The sequence below is a fragment of the Theropithecus gelada genome, chromosome 16 (genome assembly GCF_003255815.1).
Source record: "Theropithecus gelada isolate Dixy chromosome 16, Tgel_1.0, whole genome shotgun sequence".
Taxonomy (NCBI): Eukaryota; Metazoa; Chordata; class Mammalia; order Primates; family Cercopithecidae; genus Theropithecus; species Theropithecus gelada.
Window position 1 is genome coordinate 30,976,383 of NC_037684.1, and position 14,864 is coordinate 30,991,246.

Here is a 14,864-nt window from a genome sequence, read left to right on the forward strand (position 1 = left end):
GGCCGGGCGCGGTGGCTCAAGCCTGTAATCCCAGCACTTTGGGAGGCCGAGACGGGTGGATCACGAGGTCAGGAGATCGAGACCATCCTGGCTGACACAGTGAAACCCCGTCTCTACTAAAAAAATACAAAAAACTAGCCGGGCGAGGTGGCGGGCGCCTGTAGTCCCAGCTACTCGGGAGGCTGAGGCAGGAGAATGGCGTGAACCCGGGAGGCGGAGTTTGCAGTGAGCTGAGATCCGGCCACTGCACTCCAGCCTGGGCGACAGAGCGAGACTCCGTCTGAAAAAAAAAAAAAACAAAAAACAAAAAACCACTTGCACATAGGCTGGGGGCGGTGGCTCACACCTGTAATCCCAGCACTTTGGGAGGCCAAGGCGGGTGGACTACCTGAGGTCAGGACTTCAAGACCAGCCTGACCAATAGGATGAAACCCCGTCTTTACCAAAAATACAAAAATTAGCCGGGTGTGGTGGTATGCGCCGTAATCCCAACTACTCGGGAAGCTGAGACAGGAGAATTGCTTAAACTCGGGAGGCAGAGGTTGCAGTGAGCCAAGATCGTGCCATTGCACTCCAGCCTGGGCAACAAGAGTGAAACTTTGTCTCAAAAAAACACTTGCACATGTGCACAAAGATTTATGTACCATGATCACATAAGACTGAATAACTAAAAACAACATCAGTGTCTATGAATTGGGCTAGATAAATTATGTTAATCTCTAGGGAGCAGGGTGAGCACCTGTAATCCCAGCACTTTGGAAGGCCAAGGCGGGAGGATCACTTGAGGTCAGGAGCTCGAGACCAGACTGGCCAACATAGTAAAATTCTATCTGTACTAAAAATACAAAAAAATTGGCCAGGTGTGGTGGTGTGCACCTGTAATCCCAGTTACTTGAGTGGCTGAGGCAGGAGAATTGCCTAAACCCAGGAGGTGGTAGCTGCAGTGAGCTGAGATCGTGCCACTGCACTCCAGCCTGGGTGACAGAGTGAGACTCCATCTCAAAAAACAAAAACAAACACATTTCATAAAAACAAAAACAAAAACATACATGTGAGATGTGGAGCTAAAAGACCCTCATCTGTCAAACTGGAAATGACGGTAGTAACAATTATCTCTGCTCAGCCCACCTCACATGCCCATGATGTAATTAAATGAGATCGCAGATGTGATGGTCCTTTGAGTCAGTAAAGGAATGTATCTGTAGGATACAGGCTCTACTACATGTGCAAGAGAGTCCACCTAGGATTACCTGGGCCCCAGGGTCTCCACAGACGCAGGTGGCCCTGCCAGTAAGAAGAGTCCAGCACCTTTCTCATCGCCCACGGTTAAGAATAGGAGGGTCTCCTAGGAGGTAAGACAAGGAGATAAGCCCTGATACTTAAGGATGTAGAGTTAACCCCCCTAAACCCTGCACCCTCTTCAATCTTAAGAACAGATTATTTCCCCCTAAACCACCAAGTGACGCTCCTGATGAATGATAATCCCCCTCCACACTGGCCCACCAGGGCCAAGAAACTTTTTGAGAGCAACTACGGGAACTTAGGTGAAACATTAAGAAGGCAGCAGAAGACTGCTGTTCCTGGTTAAGCATAACATGCCTTTCATGGTTTCACTCTCGCAAACTTTTCCCTACCATACGTCCTTTCCCTGCCGCTGCCTAAACCACCAGGTTTCCCTCTGCCTGGCTGCCTCTGCCCCTTGTCTGTCTGATGACCTCTAAGCAGTCTTCAAGGCCCCCTTCCCTGAAACCTCCCTATCCTTCAGGTAATATACTCCTTCACCTCTAGCATTCATCACTCTATCATTCTAAATTATAAATGTCAACACACACATTGGTCCTCCAGACTAGAACGTGAGCTCCTTGAGAATCAGTTCTGTCTATACAGAAGAATTATGAAAAGAGAGATACACAATGCTTTACCCACAGTAGGCATTCCAAAGAAGGGTTTTGGAGTAAACACAAAAGAGAGAGTGGAGCATGGTGGCTCATGCTTGCAGTCCCAACTACTCAGGAGGCTAAAGTGGGAGGATTGCTTGAGCCCAGGAGTTCAAGGCTGCAGTGAGCCATAATCACACCACTGCACTCCAGCCTGGGTGACAGAGCAAGACTCTGTCTCTGAAACAAACAAACAAATGAATAAAAAGACACACCTGGAAATCTCTAGGCTAGAGACCATCAGGAGTGGGAAGAATAAGTAAAGCCAGAGGAAGAGGAAAATGGATGGGGATGGCTTTCAAAGGGGCTTGCCCACTCCTGTATTCACTTTTTTTTTTTTTTTTTTTTTTTTTTGAGACATTCTGTGTTGCCCAGGCTGGAGTACAGTGGCGCAATCTCAGCTCACTGCAACCTCAGCCTCCCGGGTTCAAGCAATTCTCCTGCCCCAACCTCCCAAGTAGCTGGGTCTACAGGCACCCACCACCACACCCAGCAAATTTTTGTTTTGTTTTGAGACAGAATCTCACTCTGTAGCCCAAGCTAGAGTGCTGTGGCACAATCTCAGCTCACTGCAACCTCCACCTACCGGGCTCAAGAGATTCTCGTACCTCAGCCTCCTGAGTAGCTGGGATTACAGGCGCACGCCACCACGCCTGGCTAAATTTTTATATTTTAGTAGAAATAGGGTTTCACCATCTTGCCCAGGGTGGCCTCAAACTCCTGAGCTCAGGCAATCCACCCGCCTTGGCCTCCCAAAGTGCTGGGATTACAGGCGTGAACCACCATGCCTGGCCTGATTTTTACATTTTTAGTAGAGATGGGGTTTCACCATATTGGCTAGGCTGGTCTCCTGGCCTCAAGTGATCCACCCACCTTGACCTCCCAAAGTGCTGGGATTACATGCATGAGTCACCATGACCAGCCCACTCCTGTATTTCTAATATTGGATCCTCAGGACACATAAACCTGAATGGCTCTGAGGAGCTAGAACTCTGATGAAAGGAGCTCAGAAGCTGATAAACATACAGCCCCAGAAAGAGCAATAACATAGATCTAGGTGAACACCTAAAACAGAGCTTGGCACATAGCTAGTGCTAAGAAAACAGTATTGAATGAATGGCTATTTCCTACTCCTCATGTATTCATGTGGAGGGACTTCAGCTAAACTAGCGCCCCTCACTTATGTCTCCCTAGGTCTCTATCCAGGCCGGGGTAGAGAATCTCATGCTCCTCTTACCTCTGACCCAATCTCATTGGCAATGATATTCATGAACTCTGAATCACCCTCCTTCCTAAAACAAAGGACACAGACATGAGACCCAGGTTGGAGTGGTGGCTGTGAAACGGCAGGAAGCCTGGCCCCTCCTTCTGAAGCTGGCCTTGCTGCTGCCTATTTGTACACATAAAGTCCCACATCCCTTAGCCAAGAGACAGTACTGGCTGAGAGCCAGCAAGCTGCCCTTCTCAGCCTCTGCAGTTTGGATTCAACCTCCAGGTTTGTCTCTATCTCCCTTAAATAGGATTCACTAGGATAAGCAGAAATCTGTTAGAGAGTAAAGTAAGTAGGGGACAGTCCTAAAGAAAGATACAGGCTGGACGCAATGGCTTACACCTATAATGCCAGCACTTTGGGAGGCCGAGGTGGGCAGATCACTTGAGGTCAGGAGTTCAGAACCAACCTGGCCAACATGGGGAAACCCCATCTCTACTAAAAATACAAAAGTTAGCCTGGTGTGGTGGCACATGCCTGTGATCCCAGCTACTCAGAAGGCTGAAGCACGAGAACTGCTTGAACCCGGGAGGCACAGGGTACAGTGAGCCGAGATCATGCCACTGCACTCCAGACACAGTAAGACTCCATCTCAAAAAACAAAACAAAACAAAACAAAAAAACAGGCCGGGCGCAGTGGCTCAAGCCTGTAATCCCAGCACTTTGGGAGGCCGAGGTAGGCGAATCATGAGGTCAGGAGATCGAGACCATCCTGCCTAGCATGGTGAAACCCTGTCTCTACTAAAAAATACAAAAAAACTAGCCAGGTGAGGTGGTGGGCGCCTGTAGTCCCAGCTACTCGGGAGGCTGAGGCAGGAGAATGGCGTGAATCTGGGAGGCGGAGCTTGCAGTGAGCTGAGATCCGGCCACTGCACGCCAGCCTGGGCGACAGAGCAAGACTGTCTCAAAAAAAACAATTAAAAAAAAAAAAAGATACAGAGTTACAGCAAAGATTTTAACATCAAACCCAGGAGGCCTGGTAGGTAACGTATTTCTTTTTATTTTTTTGAGATGGAGTCTCACTCTGTCGGTCCAGGCCAGAGTACTGTGGCGTGATCTCCGCTCACCACAACCTCTGCCTCCCGGGTTCAAGTGATTCTCCTGCCTCAGCCTCCCAAGTAGCTGGGACTACAGGCGTGTACCACCATGCCTGGCTAATTTTTGTACTTTTAGTAGAGAAGGGGTTTCACCATGCTGGCCAGGCTGGTTTCAAACTCCTGACCTTGTAATCCACCCGCCTCAGCCTCCCAAGTGCTGGGATTACAGGCATGAGCCACCGCGCCCGGCCAGTAACATATTTCTTAGGATCTACCCAACCTTGAGAATACCAGTGAGCAATTCACCTCCCACTGTACACTGCATATAGAGAAGACACTGAGCCCTAAGCCCAGCACAGCCCCCATTCCTTGTCTCCAGCTCCTAATTTCTCACCTGTGTAACACGACCACACCTCCCCAGTCTGGGCTGTTCCTGAGGCTATGGGCAATGTGCACAGCCAGGTCTCTGAGCAGATTCAGGTTATTCTGAAATGGATATGGTAACTCAGTAGATAAATGGAAAGGATAACAATAGAGAGTATCAGCTTCCCTCCACCTCATTCTCCCCTCACTCCTACTTTGACAAACTACACATTTGCTTCGGCAGAAGACCAAGTCTGCAGAGCCTATTCTAGGCAGGGCCCATGCCCTCTCTACCCGCCAGGGAATACATCACCTTCTGCAGGATCTTGGTGGAGTTCTGGAGCTTTTTCACTGCTTCCACATGATCCTCTGCTCCACACCTGCAAGAGAAAGGTCAGTGGAAACCTGCGCAGCTTCCCAGTTGTTTCTGATGTTGGGGACATAAATCAGTAACTTCCTTCTTACTATGGTGCCTCCCTGCAGTCAGGGACCAGGAGATATTCTGAGGAGGTCTCTTAGGCAACTGGGAGAAAATATACGAAGGAATTAACTGTTTTTCGTGGTTCTGATTGACTATCCAAAGCACTTTATCATTTACGATTGCATCTTATCTCCCAGAGGTAAGAGATTATGTCCAAAATCTCAGCAATGGGAGGCAACTGAAGGTACTGAAAGACGCATACTTAAGCAGAGCAGTCAGTGCTTTTTCAGTTCCATGACTTCTCTCCATCCACTTCAGCACCCGGTTCCCAGCCAGAAATATCAGGTTGGTTTTGTTCTTTTTCCCCTTCTCAGTGCCCAGAATCTTAATGACCTACATGAGGCAAGGGGGTAACACACACACACACACATGGGCGTGTGTGTAAACCACAGCAGATCCTAGAACCTGAAGGCAGGAGAAACCTATCTTTTCCTCAGCTCTGAAACAGTGAAGGGGAGATTTCACTTAGGACTCCTCAATTATCCCCTTCTCCCACTCTCAGCCCCATGTGATCCCCTCTCCCCAATCCCTCTTCTCAGCCACTCCACAGCCCTTCCTCACTTACCTGAAGGTCACTGAGATTGCTCACATGGGTCCCACAGCACATGTTGGAATCAACGCCCTTAATGCTAACAACACGAACGGGCCCAGCATGATCATCCGGCAAACCCCGGCCTCTCACCTGGACTCAAGGAGAGCGGAAGGACTGTCTGAATCTGATGAGGAACGCTTGGAGAACCATTGTGCAGAAGCCACCCCTCTGGCTCTACCCTTACCTGCTCCACCTCAGGATCATCCAGGCTCAATTCTCGGACATTCACAGGAAGCCGATCTCTGATTTTTTCATTGACGCTCTGCTCAATGGCAGCTACTTGCTCTGTAGTCATAGAGGGGGTGTCCAGCTCAATCGCACTCCGAAATCTCCCTAACTCCCTATCAGAAGTAGAGTGGCCACAGATAACACATCTTACCGAACAAGAAAAGCTGAAAGCTTTTTCTCTAAAAACTGGAACAAGCATACCCTCTCACCACTTTTTTTTTTTTTGAGACAGGCTTGCTCTGTCACCCATGCTGCCATTTAGTGGCAATCACAGCTCACCACAGCCTTAATCTCCCTGGCTCAAGCAATTCTCCCACCTCCGCCTCCCTCCCAGTGCTGGGATGGGCCTGCCTACAGTTAGTCTTACGCCTGCCACTCACCATGATGTTGTCTTCAGCTTAAATAGATGGTCAGCAACTGCCGTGACGAGATGCTGCCCTAAGCAAAGAGAGCAAGAAACAGGAGAAAAGTGAGAAGTCCACATACTCCCACAATGATAAAATAGAGCCACAATGATAAAAGCACAGAAATTATCCTTGTTGAAAACCTTCTAAGCACTTGGTAATACACTTTAGATACTTTATTGAAAATCACAATGAGAATCCTGCAAGAGGCCTTTCACAGATGAGGAAACTGAAGCCTAGAGAGATCAAATAACTTGCCATGGCAATGTAACTTATAAGGGGCTGGACGTGAACTTAAGTTCTTTTTTTTTTTTTTTTCAGACAGTTCCATTTTGTTGCCCAGGCTGGAGTGCAGGGGCTCACTGCAGCCTCCACCTCCCAGGATCAAGCAATTCTCGTGCCTCAGCCTCCTGAGTAGCTGGTATTACACACGTGCATCACCGCACCCAGCTAATTTTTCTACTTTTAGTAGAGACGGTGTTTCACCATGTTGGCCAGGCTGGTCTTGAACTCTTGACCTCAAGTGATCCATCCGCCTTGGCCTCCCACAGTGCTGGGATTACAGGTGTGAGCCACCGTGCCCAGTGAACTTCAGTTCCAATATGCAGCATTCATCCATTCAACAAGTACCTACCACATGCAAGGCACAGGCCTTGACATAAGAGATACAGCAGCATCCCTGAATGACAAGAGTGACGATGAGGAGAAAGAAGAGGAAGAGGAGGAAGAAAAGGAGAAAGAGGAGGAACTGACTATCAAGGAAGAGGGAACAAGACAGCTAAAGGCCTTCAGGAAGAAAGAAGTAGGGTATGTCAAAGGAATCCAGAGATGACAAGCACAGCCAGGATGTAGCCAGCAAGAGGTGAAGGGGCACCAGATGAGGCTACAGCAGTAGACAAGAGCCACCCAGATACAGCTTGTATGCCATGGTAAAAAGTTTGGCCTTACATGAAGACCTACAGGAAGCCTCTGAAGAGCTTGAAGCAGAGGAGTGACATAATATTTTCACTTTTTAAAATTTATTTCAGCTGGGCGCGGTCGCTCACTCCTGCAATCCCAGCACTTTAGGAGGCCGAGGCAGGTGGATCACGAGGTCAAAAGTTTGAGACCAGCCTGAAACAACATGGTGACATCCCATCTCTACCAAAAATACAAAAATTAGCCAGCTGTGGTGGCACGAACCTGTAATCCCAGCGACTCAGGAGGCTGAGGCAGGAGAATGGCATGAATCCCAGGGGCGGAGGTTGCAGTGAGCCGAGATTGCACCATGGCACTCCAGCCTGGGCAACAAAGTGAGACTGTCTCAAAAAAAACAAATAAAAATAAAAAATAAAGGCCAGGCGTGGTGGCTCACGCCTATAATCCCAGAACTTTGGGAGGCTGAGGCAGGCGCATCACGACGTCAGGAGATCCAGACCATCCTGGCTAACATGGTAAAACCCTGCCTCTACCAAAAATACAAAAAATTAGCCGGGCGTGGTGGCAGGCGCCTGTAGTCCCAGTTACTCGGGAGGCTGAGGCAGGAGAATGGCATGAACCCCGGAGGCGGAGCTTGCAGTGAGCCGAGATCGGGCCACTGCATTCCAGTCTGGGCAACAAAGTGAGACTCCATCTCAAAAAAATAAATAAACAAACAAACAAATAAATAAGATAAAATAAAATTTATTTCATTTTACATATTCATTTTTATTTATTTTTGGTTTTATTCATTTATTTTATTTATTTATTTTTTTTGAAAGAGTCTCACTCTGTCGCCCAGGCTGGAGTGCAGTGGTGTGATCTCGGCTCACTGCAAACTTTGCCTCCAGGGTTCAAGCGATTCCCCTGCCTCAGCCTCCCAAGTAGGTGGGATTACAGGCACCCGCCACCACACCTGGCTAATTTTTGTATTTTTAGTAGAGTCGGGGTTTCATCATGTTGGTCAGGTTGGTCTCAAACTCCTGACCTCGGTGATCCGCCCACCTCAGCCTCCCAAAGTGCTGGGATTACAGGCATGAGCCACCACGCTCAGCCTGTTTTTATTTCTCTTGTTTACATTTCCACTTCAAGTTATATTTATTTATGACGGGTGCGGTGGCTTATGCCTGTAATCCCAGCACTCTGGGAAGCCGAGGCGAGCAGATCACAAGGTCAGGAGTTCAAGACCAGCCTGGCCAACATGGTGAACCCCCATCTCTACTAAAAATACAAAAATTAGCCAGACGTGGTGGTGCATACCTGTAATCCCAGCTACTCAGGGGGCTGAGGCAGGAGAATCACTTGAACTCAGAAGAAGGAGATTGCAGTGATCCAAGACTGTGCCACTGCACGCCAGCCTAGGCAACAGAGCGAGACTGTGTCTCAAAAAAAAAAAAATTATTATTTATTTTTTTGAGATGGAGTCTTGCTCTGTTGCCCAGGCTGGCGTGCAGTGGTGCCATCTCAGCTCACTGCCACCTCTGGCTCCAGGGTTCAAGCAATTATCCTGCCTCAGCCTCCCAAGTAGCCGGAACTCGGGTGGAGCCAGAGTGAATGTGAGGCAATCAATTAGGAAACTGTTAGAGAGGTTCAGGGTGAAGACAGTTAGGCACTGGGACTAGGACGACAGTGACCATGGAAAGAAGTAGACAAACTTAGAAAACAAACCAACAGGCCGAGCAGGGTAGCTCATAACTGTAATCCCAGCACTTTGGGAGGCTGAGGTAGGCGGATCATCTGAGGTCAAGAGCTCAAGACCAGCCCGACCAACATGGTGAAACACCATCTCTACTAAAAATACAAAATTAGTCGGGCATGGTGGTGTATGCCTATAATCCCAGCTACGCGGGAGGCTGAGGCAGGAGAATCGCTTGAACCCAGGAGGCAAAGGTTGCAGTGAGCCGAGATTGTGCCACTGCACTCTAGCCTGGGCGACAGAGTGAAACTCTGTCAAAAAAAAAAAAAGAAAAGAAAAGAAACCAACAGGACTCAGTGACTGGCTGGCTGTCTATGCCTGAAGAGGTATCTGGAACGACTTCCAGAACTTGAGTGACTAGGTGTATCCTGATGCCCTGCAATGAACACACAGGATGCTAATGAAAGACCAGGAGGGAGGGCAATGAACACACAGGATGCTAATGAAAGACAGGGAAGGAGGGGAAGGCTTTTTGTTTCATTTCAGACATTTTGAGTTTGAAAGGTTGTGAGACATCCAGATGGAGATATCAAGTGGGAAGCTGATAATACCTAAATTCAGCTGTTATTCTAATACTTTTTTTTACTTCAATTGTTCATGTTGCTGTTATAATATTTAGCATATCCTTCCTGAATTACAGCTGATTCTGAATAGTCTGTCTCTTCCAAAAGGTTAACTCCTAGAGAACCCAAACTACGTCTCAGTCATCATGGCATCCCCATACATGGCAACTGCCCTGGTGTTATGTCCCCCATCCCAGCCTTTACCTGAATGCTGCTGCATGTGGTCAAACCTCCGCTCCCAGTCTACCCGGACCAGAACCTGGCTTCCTGGATCCAGGGGTGTCTGTGTGAAATGATCAGCCTGCTCCCCGCGGCGAGTCACTCTCAGCACAGAGATGTCATTGATTGTACCACGGTCATCAGGCTGATGGAAATAAGTAAACATAATCAATGGCAAGGCAGGGCTCACCCTAACTCCTAGGTACAAAGACTCTGTAGGGTGAGAGACAGACCCAGAATTTGGGCTCCCTAAGAGAGATGGAGAAAGCAATGCCAAATGAGATGAGTCCACTTTGTTCCATGAGAGGATTCTCAGTCCTTTTCATTCTAAACACCTACGTGTTGTGATCTTCAGAATAACAGAATTAAAAAAAGAGACTGTAACTGTAGCAACAAAAATTGTAGTAAAACTCAAAGAACCTTAATCCTCAACTCTCATTGCCTTAATCTAGATTCTTTAGTAGTCTCTAAAATGATCTGATTTGGGCCAGGCACGGTGGCTCACGCCTGTAATCCCAGCCCTTTGGGAGGCCAAGGCGGGCAGATCACGAGGTCAGGAGATCGAGACCATCCTGCCTAACACGGTGAATCCCCGTCTCTACTAAAAATACAAAAAAATTAGCCGGGCGTGGCCGGGAGCGGTGGCTCAAGCCTGTAATCCCAGCACTTTGGGAGGCCGAGACGGGCGGATCACGAGGTCGGGAGATCGAGACCATCCTGGCTAACACGGTGAAACCCCGTCTCTACTAAAAAAAATACAAAAAAAACTAGCCGGGCGAGGTGGCGGGCGCCTGTAGTCCCAGCTACTCGGGAGGCTGAGGCAGGAGAATGGCGTGAACCCGGGAGGCGGAGTTTGCAGTGAGCTGAGATCCGGCCACTGCACTCCAGCCTGGGCGACAGAGCGAGACTCCATCTCAAAAAAAAAAAAAAAAAAAAAAATTAGCCGGGCGTGGTGGCAGGCGCCTGTAGTCCCAGCTACTAGGGAGGCTGAGGCAGGAGAATGGCGTGAACCTGGGAGGCGGAGCTTGCAGTGAGCCAAGAACGTGCCACTGCACTCCAGCCTGGGCGACAGAGCGAGACTCCGTCTCAAAAAACTAAAAAATAAAAGAATAAAAAATGACCTGATTTTTCCTCCCTCCCTCCACTCCATCCTCTTGCAGTGCTACTAGAATTAGATTCAAAAATGTTCATTTAGTCTGGGCATGGTGGCTTATTCCTGTAATCCCACCACTTTGTGAGGCCAAGGCAGGAGTATCGCTTAAGATCAGACTGGACAACATAGTGAGACCCCACCTCTATGAAAAATAAAAAATGTGCCGGGCGCGGTGGCTCAAGCCTGTAATCCCAGCACTTTGGGAGGCCGAGGCGGGCGGATCACGAGGTCAGGAGATCGAGACCATCCTGGCTAACATGGTGAAACCCCGTCTCTACTAAAAATACGAAAAAAACTAGCCGGGCGTGGTGGCGGGCGCCTGTAGTCCCAGCTACTCGGAGGCTGAGGCAGGAGAATGGCCTGAACCTGGGAGGCGGAGCTTGCAGTGAGCCGAGATCGCGCCACTGCACTCCAGCCTGGGTGACACAGCGCGAGACTCCGTCTCAAAAAAAATAAATAAATAAATAAAATAAAAATTAAAAATAAAAAATGAGCTGGCCATGATACTACCTGCTACTTGGGAGGCTGAGGTGGGAGAATCACTTGAGCCCAAAAGGTTGAGGCTGCGGTGTGCTATGATTGTGCCACTGCACTCCAGCCTGGGTGACAGAGTGAGATACTGTCTCATTAAAAGAAAAAAAAAAAAAAGGGCCGAATGCAGTGGCTCACACCTGTAATCCCAGTACTTTGAAAGGTCAAGGCAGGCGGGTCACAAGGTCAGGAGATTCAGACCATCCTGGCCAACATGGTGAAACCCCATCTCTACTAAAATACAAAAAATTAACCGGGCATGGTGGTGCGCACCTGTAGTCCCAGTTACTTGGGAGACTGAGGCAGGGGAATCGCTTGAACCTGGCAGACGGAGATTGCAGTGAGCCGAAATCACGCTGCTGCACTCCAGCCTGGCAACAGAGCAAGACGCTGTCTTAAAAAAAAAAAAAAAAAAGAGTTCATTTAAAACAGTTTCAAGTGCCAACTGCTTACAAAAGACTGTGCCAGCCCCAGAATACAATGTAAACAAGATATGGTGCCTCATGGAACTTAAGAGTCTAGAGAACAGAGGCTGGAAAACAGACACTTGCAATATGACCTATAACATGCCATAACATGAAAAAGTATATGATGCTAGAGAACCTCAAAGGAAAGAGACCTAACAGTCTTGGGGAATCAAAAAAGACTTCCTGAAAGAAATGCTGCCTAAAATGAGACCTTCTATGGATACTTGAGGTCACAGGTTTTCCTTCAGCAGATCAGGGAACTCTTCACATTGGGAAAATCACCATAATAATGACTGACATGAAATTAGAACTTTCTCAGTACCAAGTCTGCTCAACATGTTCTCTCATGTCACTTATTTGCTTAAGAACCTGCATGTAGGCCGGGCGCGGTGGCTAAAGCCTGTAATCCCAGCACTTTGGGAGGCCGAGGCGGGTGGATCACGAGGTCAGGAGATCGAGACCATCCTGGCTAACATGGTGAAACCCTGTCTCTACTAAAAATACAAAAAACTAGCCGGGCATGGTGGCGGGCGCCTGTAGTCCCAGCTACTCAGAGGCTGAGGCGGGAGAATGGCGTGAACCCGGGAGGTGGAGTTTGTAGTGAGCTGAGATCGCGCCACTGCACTCCAGCCTGGGCGACACAGCGAGACTCCGTCTCAAAAAAAAAAAAAAAAAGAACCTGCATGGAGGCTAGGGCAGTGGCTCACACCTGTAGGCCCAGCACTTTGGGAGGCCAAGGTGGGAGGACAGTTTGAGGCCAGGAGTTCAAGATAAGCCTGGGCAATAAAGCGACACCTCATCTCTACAAAAAATCAGCCAAGCATGTTGGTTGTGTGCCTGTAGTCCCCACTACTGGAGAGGCTAAAACAGGAGGATTGCTTGAGTCTGGGAGTTCCAGGCAGCAGCGAGCTAGGATCAGGCCACTGCACTCCAGCCTGGGTGATATAGTAAGATCCTGTCTCTTAAAAATAAAAAAGAAAGAAAATAACCTGCATGGTTCACTGCAGTTTCCTGAATGAAACCCACACACCTTAATACACCTTTTTTTTTTTTTTTTTTTCCTTTTGAGACGCAGTCTTGCTCTGTCCCCGACGCTGAAGTGCAGTGGCACAATCTTAGCTCACTGCAACCTCAGTCTCCCGATTCAAGTGATTCTCATGCCTCGGCCTCCCGAGTAGCTGGGACTACAGGCACCTGCCAGTATGCCTGGTTAATTTTTAGTACAGACAAGGTTTCATCATGTTGGTCAGGCTACTCGGGAGGCTGAGGCAGGAGAATCACTTGAACCCAGGAGGCAGAGGCTGCAGTGAGCCGAGATCATGCCACTGTGCTCCAGCTTGAGATTCTGTCTCAAAAAAAAAAAGAAAGAAAGAAAAGCCTTTCTCATAACGCCCACCTTTGTTGTTATTATCCTCCTCTTCCATGTTCACAATGTACCCCACTTGCGCTCATGCTGTACCTAGTCCTCATCACAGCACTGATAAGTATGCTCTCTGCTGTACTACTGGAACCCGTCTATCTTACCTGAACTCCTTCAGGAACATCTTTTTCAGTCCCTAACAAACACCCGAAGCTAATTCCTTCCTTGGGGCCTTTGTACCCGCTATCCTATCTGCCTGAATACGCCCCCTTCCCCCAGCACCACTAGATAATTGCAAAGACTCACCCCCTCACTTCGTTTAGGTCTCTACTGAAGTAAATTACCCTTCATCTAGACAAGTAACCCATCACTCTCTTTCCCTTTACTTGGTTTTTATTTATTACTTATACCTGGCACACACAGTTGTCTTCAATCAACATTCCACATATATAAAGGCACCGTGTTGTTTACCGGTTATCCTTACAGCCTGGAATAACATCTAGCATACGTTAAGTCTAGATAAGCATTTGCTGATAAATACTTATTAAATGAATAACAAAATGAATTAAGCTAAGGCTCATCTGAATTCATTATGGCTGAGAAAAAAGGGGCAGGAGAGCATTTCCTGCCTGAGCACAAAGAAATTTGGGGCTTCCTGGGAAGAGATTGGCTTGGTACCTGTCCCCCGCCCTCAGGGAAAAGCAGTGTGTCTTCCAGCACCACGTGGAAACCGCTCAGCACTTTCTTGCCGTTGCTCCCTTCAGTCTGCAGCTCCGCGGGACGGCAGGAGACCACGGTAGTGGTGAACTGAAGGGAAAGGAATGAGAGAATAAGCCCCGACCCCAGCCCCCGCCCCCGCCCCCGCCCCCGCCCCAGCCCTCTCCACACCGGGACTGAATCCCTCCACGTGGCACCCTCTTCCCCAAACCGCCTTGCCGGCCGGGCAGTCTCAAGTGCCTCGCTCGTTGACGCCGTACCTCTCGAGCATAGCTGTCACGCTGACACCGGAACGCCATACCTGCAGGCGCAGAGAGAGGTGCACGCGCAGGGAAGCCTGGGAGCGAACGGAGAGCGACGTCGGACAAACGTCATTAAGGGAGCGTGTCTGCGCAGAAGCAGGAGGGTAAAGAATGGAATGTGGTTTGGATAAATTTACTGAAAACGCGAATTGCATATTTGCTGGGTTACTTAACGACTGTTCTTTACAAAGGACAAAACCAGGAGGAAAAAAACAAACAAACAAAAACAAAAACAAACAAAATAAACGCGGCCCGGACAAAGCACGTGGTTTAGTGAGCCACTTTGGGCCCCAGGGATGTAAGTATTCCCAGCTGCATAGAGGCGGGTACGGGACTGGCATGGTTACTGAGCAGCGCTGCCCAGTAGAAATAGAAAGCAAGGGGCTGGAGGAGGTGGCTCACGCCTGTAATCCCTGCATTTTGGGAGGTCGAGGCGGGTGGATCACCTCAGGCCTGGAGTTCGAGACTAGACTGGCCAACATAGCGAAACCCTGCCTCTCGGCCGGGCGTGGTGGCTCACGCCTGTAATCCCAGCACTTTGGGAGGCCGAGGCTGCCACCTGAGGTTGGGAGTTTGAGACCGGCCTG

At 48.8% G+C, this 14,864-nt stretch overlaps 1 protein-coding gene across 1 annotated transcript in view; it reads right to left on the reverse strand.

Moving 5' to 3' along the window:
• Positions 1-14,326, reverse strand: part of AARSD1 (alanyl-tRNA synthetase domain containing 1) — a 15,360-nt gene extending 1,034 nt beyond the window's left edge. Inside the window, exons 1-11 of the mRNA XM_025362695.1 lie at positions 14,236-14,326; positions 13,937-14,065; positions 9,733-9,892; positions 6,289-6,346; positions 5,865-6,021; positions 5,654-5,770; positions 5,291-5,421; positions 4,921-4,987; positions 4,639-4,730; positions 3,175-3,229; positions 1,251-1,345 (exon numbers count right to left, since the gene is read on the reverse strand). Coding sequence (XP_025218480.1) covers positions 1,251-1,345; positions 3,175-3,229; positions 4,639-4,730; positions 4,921-4,987; positions 5,291-5,421; positions 5,654-5,770; positions 5,865-6,021; positions 6,289-6,346; positions 9,733-9,892; positions 13,937-14,065; positions 14,236-14,274 — 1,100 coding nt within the window. The 5' untranslated portion in view covers positions 14,275-14,326. The remainder of the gene's footprint in view (positions 1-1,250; positions 1,346-3,174; positions 3,230-4,638; positions 4,731-4,920; positions 4,988-5,290; positions 5,422-5,653; positions 5,771-5,864; positions 6,022-6,288; positions 6,347-9,732; positions 9,893-13,936; positions 14,066-14,235) is intronic.
• Between the last annotated feature and the right edge of the window lie 538 nt (positions 14,327-14,864).